Genomic DNA, 12866 nt, shown 5'->3' with positions numbered 1-12866 from the left:
TTTTCTCCTATTGTTTTCTTAAAAGCTTTGTATTTTATGTTTTAAGTCTGGGATCTATGTTTTTGTTTTTGAGGAAGATTAGCCCTGAGCTAACATCTGCTGCCAATCCTTCTCTTTTTGCTGAGGAAGACTGGCCCTGAGATAACATCCATGCCTATCTTCCTCCAGTTTATATGTGGGACGCCTGCCACAGCATAGCTTGACAAGCAGCGTGTACGTCCATGCCTGGGATATGAACTGGTGAACCCCGAGCTGCTGAAAAAAAACGTGTGAACTTAACTGCTGCGTCACTGGGCTGGCCCTCTGTGATCTGTTTTGAGTTAATTTTTGTGTAAGATATGAGACTTTGGTTGAGATTCTTTTTTTTTTTTTTTTCTTGGCCTGTGGATGTTCAATTCCTCCAGTGAGTTCCTTTTGCCCTCTGTCAAAAAGCAGTTTGGCATTTTGGGTTCCTATTCTGTTCCACTGATCTGTGTGTCTATCCTTCCACACAGTGTTAATTACTGTAGTTATATGACTAATCTTGAAATTGAGTAGATTGGGTCCTTTCACTGTATTCTTCTTTTTCAAAATTGTTTTTAGCTATTCTAATTTCTTTATCTTTTTGTATAAATTTTAGGATAATCTTGCCTATATCTGCAAAAAAATTTGTGGGATTTTGATAAGAATTGCGTTAAACCTGTATATTAATTCTGGGAGAATTGACATCTTTACTGTGTTGAATCTGCCAATCTACGAACGTGGCTTACTTCTCCATTTATTTAAATCTTCTTTGATTTCTTTCTCTAGCTTTGTGTAGTTTTCAGCATACAAGTCCTGTATATGTGTTTTGTTAGATTTGTCTTTAAGTATTTTCCCTTTTTTGAGTGATTATAGATATTTTAGGGATCATCTCTTGAGACATATGCGTCTCAAGCATAGATAAAACTGTAAGCAAAGATACAAAGACCAGCAATGGTGAGGTAACTTTCAAGTACTTTCCAAGGGAGGGGTGAATGTGTTCTGGTTTCTGTTGCACTGCTCTTCAGCGTGGACATGTGTACATAGGATTGTCAGAGTCTGAAACACTGGCATTCAAATAATTCAGCTAATTCTCTCCATACCACTTTATGATTCTAAGTTGGTTCCCATGTAGATTGTGTACACACATTTTTCTACAGGTCAAACTTATTGAAATATCCAGTCCACATCTCTACTTCTATCCATCAGTTAATAAATTGGCCTTGTGACTAATCATTTTTCTCTATCATCTTGGTGAATGATAACTTGCCTCTTGATCTATTTGTGATGTGCTGACAAAAGTCAAATTCCCAGCTGAGGACCGGGTTCATGGACATAATCAGTGAACCAATGTAAATGTCAACCGGTGAGAGGTCATACCTTCCAGAGGACTCCCAAAAGTTGCCACATACCCTTCCTTCAATCTATAAAAGTATTAAAACTATAAATTGAAATGATAGTTGCACAAACACTAAAAAAAGAATAAAAGATACTAAATATTTTTCATTTGGCTATTGATAATCAAATTAGTATTATCTGGGGAAGAGAAGTGATTGTGTTCATAATTTATTTGCAAAGAATGTATTGAAATATATGAAAATTTCCTGTTTTAAGTGTTTAGAGCTGACTAAATTTGTAAACTGTCATTGAAATGTCATTCTTCTCAGTTTTCAGAGGAAAATGCAAATAAAATGAAGAAAATATATGGAGAATTCTGTAGCCATCACAAAGAAGCGGTTAGCCTCTTTAAAGAACTCCAGCAGAATAAAAAGTTCCAGAATTTTATTAAGGCAAGTATTTTAAAAGTCTATCACAGTGTGGTAGACCAACATGGGAAAGTAGTTTATGTCTTTTCTTACACGATCTAACCACGTTTCACATCTAGGTGCTGTTTTTCAGGGGAAGAAGGAAGTGATAGGTTTTTAGTAAGGATAGAAAATCTCTTTTTCTATGTCAGTAAAATATTTCTCCCAAATCATTTCCTTTTGTATCTTCTATTTGTGAAATTGTGTCCTCCAAGTTTCTGGGCACCTTTGTAATATCCTGTGAAGCTGTTTCATGTCCTGACAAGCTATAAATCAGAGAAACCACAATAAAAATAAAGACAGAATTCACCCCACCCCCACTGGATTAGTTTGAAGCAAGTCTGTGACACACATCATTTCATGTGTAATACGTATCTCTAAGCAATGTATCTTTAGAAAACTACAATGACATTATCACACTTAAATAAATTAACAGTAATTCTTTAGTATCTTTAAATAGCTGGCCAGTATTCAAATTTCCCTGATTATCTCATAACGTTGGATTACTGAAATCAGGATCTGACCACGATCACATTTGTATATATATGTTACATATAGCTTTATAGGGTTATAGCTTTTAAATCTCTTTTAAATTGAATGCTCCCCATCCCTTTTTTTGGTGTCTCATTTATTTGTTGAAGAAATTTGACCTTTAGAGTTTCATGAATTCTGAATTTTTATCTACCATTGTAAGAATGCTACCAGATTCTCGTCCTTTTTTTTTTGTTTGTTTGTATGTGTATTGAAAACTTAAGGAATACTTTTAGTTTTTTTTAAAAGGTTGCCCTGATTAGAGGGAACTTTAAGTCTGTGATGAATCATAACAAACGTAAGAGAAGAAAATAGTTGGGAAAGCAAATAGTTAATTGCAAACTCACATTGAAAATCTAACTTTGATTTCTGAGCATTTTTCAAAACTGTTGCTGTTCATGAGTCTCAGCAACTGTAAGTATTGGAACTTGCTCACTTTTGGAATTAACTACAAATACAATAGTAACTTGAAACATTGAAATCTTGGAGAGTTGGGTTATTGAAATTAATGACTGTACCATTTAATGACAATGTATTTTAATTAATGATAATGAATGTTATATTACGTCTAAGTAGAATTTTACTGTTGCAAATTCTTTGTGTTATTAAATTCACACCTGAAAAGAAAATACAGGTAGAGTTTGTGTATATAAAAATGTATGTCTATCTTTTAAGCTCCGAAGTAGTAATCTTTTGGCTCGGCGCCGAGGAATTCCAGAGTGCATTCTGCTGGTCACTCAGCGCATCACAAAATACCCTGTCTTGGTGGAAAGGATATTGCAGTACACAAAGGGTGAGTGATGACTTCTGGGACAAGCATTTGCCTCTTCAAAAGTTTTAAACATAGCTGAGGTGTCGTAAACAGTTATAAATGCTTGTGGCCTCTGAGTCATGGAGACTTTTCGTTATGGAAAATCTGTTAAAGCCTTAGGATTTGGATCCATTTTGAAAAGTTCTCTCTTACAGCGCAGCTTGACCACCACTCAGAATTCCTCCAAGCAGCCCAAAGCAAGCAGCCTCCTTCCTTCTTTGACCCTGGCTTTTCCTTCTGTATTTTCACCGTCTCCAGACCTCCTTAAGGCTTGTTCTTCCTCATCTTCCTGGTCCCTTCCCAGCGCCTGAGGGAATATGTTCGACTGATCCTATCACCAAATGTCAGCTCTCCCAAGCAAGGAATTATTAGGTTGAGAAGGATTTTTGAAGGAGCTATTTTTGACCCTGTCGATTCATCAAGTTCCAGGGAGTAACATCTGGGCACCCTTTAAGAAGCTATTAATGTCATGGTTGTCTGCAGGCTCCTTGAGGGGTCTTGAAGGCGTGTGTCTGTCTTGTTCACAACTGGATCTTCAATGCCTCATGCAGAGGCTGGTACAAAATAGGCTATCAATGAATGAATACATATCAGTTCAAAATGAATAAATGAAAATGCCTGTTCCTCAAGTGAGCTTATTGATCTTGAGTAAATTATCCTTAGATTGGTAGTGTGCTCCGTTAACAGGGGCTTGGGTCCAGAGTTGGGCAAACTTGCATTGCCTTTGCTTATACTTGGCTCTGCTGCTCATTAGATGGGCAAGTTAATTAAATGAGCCTCAGTTTTCTCCACTACCAAATGAATAATAATCCTTACCTTATGGAACTGTAAGGATTAAATGAGATTGTCTCTGAAAGTGCTGAGTGTAGAGCCTGCTATAAACAAGGTGCTCCATAGGTGGGAGCTGTTTTTATTATCTTTATTATGATCAATTGATTCAGAAATAATGAAAATGGTAATGAGATCTTAAACGCCCACTCTAAAAAAGTCTGCTTCTAACATCCTTTTTTGGAAGGGGTCTGGGTGAGTAGAAATGCATGATTAAGTCTTTCCGTTTTTTCAGTCACATTGGGAACTAAGTTCAGGCAGGAATAGTAGCGTCTATTCTTTGTGTCACATTTTTATTACTCCCTATAATTTAACATAGAAGAAAATACAAGCACAATATAAAGAGAAATACCTCAAAGACTAAGATCTGTCCGACTGTGTTAGCTTACCTAGTGGTACTCTGAGAATCACCCATGCCAAGGTCCTGGTAAAATGGATAGCACAGATTCCCTCCTCCTGAGCGTCAGAAATGAAAAGTAGGACCCATGGCTCCTCAGGCACAGCTGTCATGGTGGCTGAAGGGGCGCCACCTCCTTAGGTCAGACCTCACCAACTGTCAGCTCTCCCTCTCCCTGGCTTCCCGGAGCATTGGTTCTTGTGACTCTATTATGACAGTGCGTCTCAAACTTTGTTAGGTGCGCCCTTCACCTGGGGATCTTGTTTACATGCAGACTCCGAGTCAGGAGGCCTGAGGTGGAGCCCAGGGTGAGACGCCCAGGCGAGGCCGATGCTGCTGCACTTTGAGGAGCAAGCTCTCGTGAGACAGGGATTTGCCCCTGAGGAGCAGAAGGCTTCGAGCCTTTTCTTGGTCTCACCCCGTCACCTTGTCCCTCACCTTTGATTTTCTCTACTATGCTCTTTGAAAAGAAGAACCTTTTTTGGAGGGGGGGGGCTGTTTGGTGCAGTAAAATAGTAAGGACTATTCCTAGGCGATGGGAAAGGAAGTATCTTCCTTCTTGAAGATGGGTGTCGGGATCTGTTCCTTGAGGTTTGCTGACAAAATCCTCAAGTATCTGTGTGAGCATTTACGTTGAGACCTTTTGTTCTCGTTCCGCTTGACTGCTGTGTCTACCGCTCCAGGTGCGAGGGGACGTCTTACTTCCTCTTCTCTCCTTCCAGCACCTTCTGACCTCCTCAAACTTTCCCTTTCAGTTCCATTCACCTCAGTAAACATCAACTAGGTATTTTTATCCTTAAATATAGACAATAGCTGAATTCAGTTTCATCTTGAGTTTCAGGAGGCTGTTCCAGAAACTCCTCCAGTTTTTCCTTCTGATAATCTAGAGATAAGAGCAGGTGGTCAGTGTTTGAAAGAGTAACACCTGGAGTCGATGATCACCTATACTGTTGGCATGAGCAAGGCTGACTTACCCACTAGGCAGAGTGCCTTGGTCCCATTTTTTAGGTTGAAAAAATGTTTTAATATATCTTGTTAATATATTCATCTTTATGCTAATACAGCTGCAAAATATTTTGAATATTTTTATGGAGGAAAGGCTCCAGGAAGGCACGTGAGTCTGAGGCCCATTCCAGTGACCCTGCAGCTCTGGTTTATGAAAGGAGTCCGACTTGGGCCCCTGGCTCGCTTAAGTGCTGAGAAAGTTGGAGTTGGGATTGCTTGATTCCCTGTCTTTGGGAAGGTGAAAGGAAGGCCCACGTTAGTGTATGACGCATTCCCTGCTCTAGGGGGAAGGCCAGACCAGTCCCTGGAAATCAGCCATCTTATTTTCAGTGTTTCAGCTGGAGCACATCTGATAAGTAAATTTTTTATGTTTAAGTATGTTAATGATATTTTTGGGAAGAGGGGTACAGAGTGATAATATAGTACTTGAATTATTTTTGGTGGGGAAGATTGGCCCTGAACTAACTAACATCTGTTGCCAGTCTTCCTCTTTTTTTCCCTCCCCAAAGCCCCAGTACATAGTTGTATATCCTAGTCGTAAGTCCTTCTCGTTCTTCTATGTGGATGCCGCCCCAGTGTGGCTTGAAGAGCAGTGTGTAGGTCTGTGCCTAGGACCCGAACCAGTGAACCCTGGGCCACCAAAGCAGAGTGTGCAAACTTAGCCTCTGGGCTGGCCCCTAGTATTTGAATTTAATCCAACATTTTTGTTATGGGATTTTTCCTATTTAGATGGTACATTTAACTGTATTTTTAAAAAAGTCTTCCTTAGCGCTCTGACTTATTGTATAGTGTTTTTCTTTCTTTTTCCTGTGCAGAAAGAACTGAAGAGCATAAAGACTTATGCAAAGCTCTTTGCTTAATTAAAGACATGATCGCAGCAGTGGATTTAAAAGTCAGCGAATATGAGAAAAACCAAAAATGGCTTGAGATCCTAAGTAAGATCGAAAACAAAACATACACGAAGCTCAAGAACGGCCATGTGTTTCGGAAGCAGGCGCTGCTGAGTGAGGAAAGGACCCTGCTCCACGACGGCCTTGTGTACTGGAAAACGGCCACGGGCCGCTTCAAAGGTACCGTGCTTCTACAGACTGCTTTCTCCTCCTTTCACACACGTTACTCATTATCACAGGACAGATTTTCAAAAGAGAAATGGTTCAGAGATGCAGGCACACACACAAAGCCCGGGTCGGTGGAGAGATTCCTGTAGGATCGAGTTGGGAATTTCAACAGGCAAATGTGGCCAATGCTACAAATCTTTGGTGGGGGTTTGCTGCCTGAGCAAAAGCCTTCAGATGTATTTTGTGAATTTACAAGTTTGTGATGTTTGAATCAAAGGAACTAAGAATTCTGCTTGTTGTTGGCACAGAAGTATCATTCTGATGAAAGTGAGGTGGTACACCCAGAGTCTGCTGTGTGCCCAGACAGCCCCGGCTGTCAGACCATTGAAGGGAGAAGTGAACTCTGACTGTCATCTTTGTTCCTGAGTAATACAATGCACAAATATACACGTTGACATTGGTGTAAACTCTTCCTCAGGGCTACCGTCTGATAACGGGCGTTAACTGGACTCTGGTAATCTGGCTAGAGTCTACAACAGTTCATTCCGATTCTTCAGGGCTGAGTCTGTAGTCATCGCCTTGCCTGGTGCAAGCGTTCTCAACCCTGGCCACACACAAGAATTGCCTCTGGAGCTTAAAAAATTACTGATGCTCAAGTCTCCCCCCAGAGATTCTGATTTTATTGGTCTGGGGATGAAGCCCGAGCATAGAGATGCTTAAACCTCCCAGGTGTGTGTGCAGCCAGGGTGAAGAACCACTGGTCCCCTCTCCTTGTTTTTAATACTTAATAACTTTCGTAGGTAATCAACGAGAGGAAGAGGTGGTTAAATTCTGGTTACTCAAGGTCATCACCCATTGGAGGATTATCTAGTTTTGGTGGTGGTTGCAACTAATGACTGAAATAAGATTTGTTGATCAGCAACTTGCAATGTTGCAACTAAACGATAACCACAATTAGGCTGTTAACTAGACTAAAATATTAACCCCAATCTGGAGATCCTCTTGCTCCGAGTCGTTTGTTCTTTATCTGTTTCCTAGAATCAGCAGTTTGGTAACTTGGTGTGAGAATGTTTGGCGGTAGTGACGATGTGTTCTCGTGAACAGTTTGTAAGGGAAGCACAGGGTCTCATGCTCTCTCAGGTCCAGATGGAACAGAATAACATCATGCAAGATAGAAGCTGCCTTCTGACAGTTTTAATTAAGCATTTTTCCCCCTAATCATAAGGGCTTCATTCTATTAGGACCTTCCTTTTTATTGGATATTTTTCTTCTGTTTTGAAAGCTATAACATTAAATTTTGCTGGCAATTTAGCTTTACAGTTAGCAAACATGCACCCTTATTAGAGAAGCTGCATTTATCTATAAAATGCATCTTTGCCTATCATGATACAGGCATTTTTGTAAAAGTTTTATAGTTAGACTAAATCTTAGACTTTTAATTCTTAATACATTTATTTAGATGTCAAACATGAAATCGGAATATGTACTTTGAGCCGTGGCGTGCTTCATTAACCCTGGCAATGTTTTTTCTTTGAAGATATCCTCGCTCTCCTTCTCACTGATGTGCTGCTCTTTTTACAAGAAAAAGACCAGAAATACATCTTTGCAGCCGTTGTAAGTATATGGCCATGTGATGCATATTTTAAATGGTTTAATCCCACATCTCCTTACAAAATGCCCCAAATTCCTAGAGACATTAAATAGTAATTGGCAAGAATATGCCCCTGTTATATTCCCATTATTATTAGTGATTGCGGTGTTGGGTAACAAACATCTAACTGGGTTTTAACTAGGATGATAAGTGTTGAGTTATCACAGCCAGAACAGGTAGTCATCTGGTTCAGCAGTTTAACCAGCTGTGAAAATACGGAAGTACTTTGTTGTGGTTGGTGAATGTGGCCCTCTGCCGTCTGCCTCTCTGGGTCTTTCCCCTAGACTTCCTTCCCCCTGACTTTCCAGCAGCTCAGATGTTGATGCTGGGAACAGCAGGTCATTCTGGCGCCTGCTCTCTTTTCCCCTTGGACGGTGCCTGCTGCACCTGTTGCTAACCCCATTCGTGACTGTCAGGATGCTCCTTCTGCCAAATAGGAGAACACTATCCTGGTATCTAGAGTTTAAAGAAGATTCTTTCTTATTTCTACTCTAATGGCTACTAATTACTAAGGTTATTGATATAACACTTATCTTTATGGTATATTATTAATCTCGTTGCCAGCACAGAGTTAGACTTAGACTAGCAGTAAAACTAGCATTTGATAACGTTTTTTTACATAGCATCTTGTGGTCCAAAATGACTCACTTAAAGAAGGAAGACGTCATCAATTAACTCCTTGCCGGCATCATGGAACATCAGGCCCTGCTAGCAGAAAGAATCTAAGATGCAGTACCAATGTGGCCGGTCTCATGGTGGCTCTCTATACTCTAGGATTTGTCATCCATTGTCTGATAGGATGTTCAGGTACCATTAGCAGATATCAATGCCAACTGATTTTGGCAAATTCAAGCCTAATGAATTTCCTGTTTTGCTGTCCAGAGCAAACAAAGAAACGCCTGCGCGGCGATGGGTTCTGGGGAGGAGGAGGCTGGGGCAGTGCCTCACCCGCCATCTGTGCCCGTTACTTTAGCCCAGTCAGCTTCTCGCCCTGCTCAGCACATTGCCTCTCATCAGCAGAATGATGCCAGGTTGGATAAAGGTCAGAGACTTTCACAAAGCTGCGCCAGAGGATAACGAGAGGACTTAAACGAGTCCCCGGGTCCCTGGTCCATTTGAACTGTATATACTGCAGATTTTGTGACAACCTGCTGGTGTGTCCAGCAACCTCTCTCTGCTGTTGTCTGGGATGCTCTGAAAGAAGACAGAGTAAAGTAAGTGGGAAAGCGGGACAATTTTGTTTGACCTGTGGGGTGCTGAGGGCCATGTTAGACGAGAAAACAAATTTATTCCACATCTTTATAGAAGCAAAGATTTCTTCAAAACCAAAGACTTGGAGGAGAAGCAAATCCTGCTGCTCGGGTGGTATTACAGGCCGAATGACCTGCTGATGGGTCAAGAATTAGACATAGCATGAAGACAGCTATCTGGTTTTCTAGGACAACATAGCATGTGGATTCAGATCATGCTGTGATGCTCAACTTACAGTACGACTTGACAAACGGATCTGTCCCTCTCATCTGAGTTCTTGAAGAGTTACCTCTACCATAGACCACATTTACCGTTAAATGGGACATTAGGGATGCCGTCCACCAAATGCCAGAATGAAGGCAGCCACAACCTAGCTCCTCTCGGTAGAACGTGTTTGTCTACAGACCACAGGCAGATGATGCTGATACAGTTTCCTGAAGATGTTAGCCTGACATGTAGCTACGTTTGTAAAAGCCAGCCAGCCCTTGTTGATGTTAGCGAGCCAAAGGGAAAGCATTCTCCTCAAGTTCACCCTACTGTTCAATCATATGCTTTTTACTTCCATCGTATACATTTAGTTGACCAAGCCCATTTGTCATAAATACCTTATAGTTAAAGTCTTAAGGGAATTGTTGCATTAGCTAGAGGCTGGTATTCGTATTTTAGAAAGTTATCTGTACACTAATATCCACAGGGGAGATTCTGTGTCCCTTGTGCTATGAAAAAACTTCTTTGGGAAATGTTTAACTTTTCACCTGTTACAGACAACACGATGAATTGCTAAATGGCCAGGAGAATAAGCCAAAAGTAGCAAGAGGATGGAGTAGCTTCCCTCCAAGAGAATTTTGTTTGTTTTTGAGAAGGACTCCGCTAGAAATGGGAGTAGGACCCAAATCTACGAAATGAATAGGAAAAAGTAGATATGTTCACTAAATCCCGGTATACTGAGTCTAGGAGATCCTCTTGAGTATCAAAGAAGGTAATTTCAAAATGAATGAACTATAAAACAGACAAAGTAAACATGTAGATGCACAAGTACAAAAACTCAAAATGTGAAGCGACCTTAAGATCTTGTTATCATGGTGGAATCCTGAATGGACTCGCTCATAATGGAATCAGCCACTTTATGGAATCACAGATGGATATGGGGTAACAATGGGGCCAAAGGAAGCAGCCCCTTTTCCTCTTCCTCTGTGGCAGAGGCCATCAACTCCAATGCCTAGGGGGTTGGTTAGGAAATGTAAATGGGTTAATTGGCCCTGGCTCCGTATCGAGGAGCTGATGGAGTGGTACGAACTGTGGAGAACTGGCGAGAACGTGCCCCCTTGCAAAGAGGGCAGGGATCACTCAGCTATAGCCAGTGTTTTAAATGAGGATATGGGCCCAGCATTGCCAATCTTCTGCTTTTCCCAGAAATCTAGAGTGTTTTTTAAAAAGTGAAATCGTCTAGTTTTTAAATGTTGGCAACTATTCCAAAAAATCTGTTTTTTAAATCTTGTGGCACAAACAAAACATGTCTGCAGGCTGGGGTAGGTCCTTGCATCACTAGTTTTGACACCCGTCTCCAAAGCAGACGTGGAACCTACATTCCGGAGATGTGATTTGGATTCTTGTTCATCTCTAACATTCGTGTGTCATTTGAACACACGTGGCATGTCCCTTAAGCCTCCTGGTCTGATGGTGATTTAATTAATGCTGCTTTCTACCCTCTTACCTACTTTTCACTTTTAAAACATCAGACCCCCATCACCTTCCCCCTGCCTGCAACGCTAACCAACTAGTTCAAATAATTCTGCTCTTGTGGACGTCATCAGCAGCCCACAGCTGCTCTGCCTCTGTATGTACAGAGGCCTTTTGCCTTGTAGCTGAGGACACTAAAACTGCATTGAAGGAGGGAGAGCAGATAAAGCCTTGGATACTAGATCCCTAATTGAGGAAAGGATATGAACAGTGCCCAGGGGCCCTCCGAATTGGAGAGGGCAGTGTGCAAAAAGCTCTGCCACACAGCTGCGTTTGCTTCCACTGCAGAGACACAGCAAGGCCTTGGGTGGACCGGTGCTCTGTCCCCTTATGGTGCATATACGTGTTTTTTCTACTCAAAGAAGAATGGGGTGAAGAGGTATTCTGGGTGCACCCTTGCATGCAACTTCAGACGTGGTAGAGCTGTGTGATGCTGGGAAAGCAGACAAGTCAGCACTGAGGAGTCAGCAGTTCTGGATGAAGGCGTCGCTCAGTCCGTGAGGGAGGAGCAAAGCCACATACTGCGACCGACTGCAAACAGTGGTGGAAGCCACAAACCAAGGAAGATTCTCCATGTTTACCCCTAGAACTGTTCTTCCAACAAGCATTCCTTTGGCTATTCTTTCAACTACAGCTTCCCACCCAAATTAGTATTATCAGTATCTTACTCTTTTTTGAATCCCCAGCGCTTAGGATGGGACATGGAAGGATGATGTTGGTAGAAGAGGTGATTTAACCATGGCTTGGATGACGAATTTTAGACTTTCCTCCTATTTCCCTCTGATGGAATTATGCCAAATCTAGTTCTCAGACATGTATTGAATGCCTACTCTATGCTAAGCACCATGCTGGGCATATGAAGATGAATTAGACCCGTTCCTGCCACCAGGCACTTGCTGGTTGACGGGCAGAAGAGGCATTTGCAGGCAGAACTATAGACGTCGTGTTGCTGTGGTCTGCACTGCGATAGCAGAGCGCATTGGTTGTGTGTGGGAATGTAAGGTCTTGCCTCCTCATTCTTACCTTTCGTTTTCACAGTCTGCCCCTTGGTACTCTAAATCCAATGGACTCTCTAGGCCGGCCATCCCTCTCAGTCTCTGTAATATTTGATACACTATTTCCTATCCCATGCCCTTCTAGAAAAATCCCTCTACCCTTGACTATGGCATTCTGATATTTTTTTCTTACCACTCTGATTGTTAGCTTTTTAAAAGTTGTCCTTTTAAACCACCGCTTCTTAAAGACATTCTCCTGCACCCTCTTTTTCCATCCTCTTTTCACCATACTCTTTCCATCGGAGAGCTTATTGGCTCCCACGGCTCTTTTGAAGAGGTTGAAGTGAAATAGGTTTGCCTAATGCTATTGCTTTCCTTAGCTGATGTGTGTTGTGAGACCCTTCCTTTCGATAGGATGCAGCTTCATCTGCACATCCTCCTATTTTGCGTAGGATCAGAAGCCATCCGTTATTTCCCTTCAGAAGCTTATTGCTAGAGAAGTTGCTAATGAGGAGAGAGGAATGTTTCTGATCAGTGCTTCATCAGCTGGTCCTGAGATGTATGAAATTCATACCAATTCCAAGGAGGAACGAAATAACTGGATGAGACGGATCCAACAGGCAGTGGAAAGGTAACATCTCCTTCTGTCCATGAGCTCGGGAATGGACTTGTTCACTTGCGGGAAATATTCTAACATGTCTCCCCTTGCATGAAAACTTTGCCTCAGCCAGAATGGTCTGCTCCCTGCCCCCTGCACCCACCTGCGATAGCCCCTCACCTGCAGCTTTGTTCTC

The 12866-nt window shown here is 41.7% G+C and overlaps 1 protein-coding gene across 38 annotated transcripts in view; it reads left to right on the top strand.

Moving 5' to 3' along the window:
- ARHGEF28 (Rho guanine nucleotide exchange factor 28) overlaps positions 1 to 12866 on the top strand; it is a 273620-nt gene that overhangs the window by 211838 nt on the left and 48916 nt on the right. For all 38 annotated transcript variants that reach the window (XM_070233456.1, XM_070233455.1, XM_070233473.1 and 35 more), the window contains 5 exons: positions 1668 to 1790; positions 3012 to 3129; positions 6193 to 6447; positions 7973 to 8049; positions 12525 to 12703. In XM_070233456.1, coding sequence (XP_070089557.1) covers positions 1668 to 1790; positions 3012 to 3129; positions 6193 to 6447; positions 7973 to 8049; positions 12525 to 12703 — 752 coding nt within the window. The remainder of the gene's footprint in view (positions 1 to 1667; positions 1791 to 3011; positions 3130 to 6192; positions 6448 to 7972; positions 8050 to 12524; positions 12704 to 12866) is intronic.

The sequence above is a fragment of the Equus caballus genome, chromosome 14 (genome assembly GCF_041296265.1).
Source record: "Equus caballus isolate H_3958 breed thoroughbred chromosome 14, TB-T2T, whole genome shotgun sequence".
Taxonomy (NCBI): domain Eukaryota; kingdom Metazoa; phylum Chordata; class Mammalia; order Perissodactyla; family Equidae; genus Equus; species Equus caballus.
The sequence above is the reverse complement of the archived record's forward strand: the minus strand, read 5'-3'. Positions and strand labels throughout refer to the sequence as shown.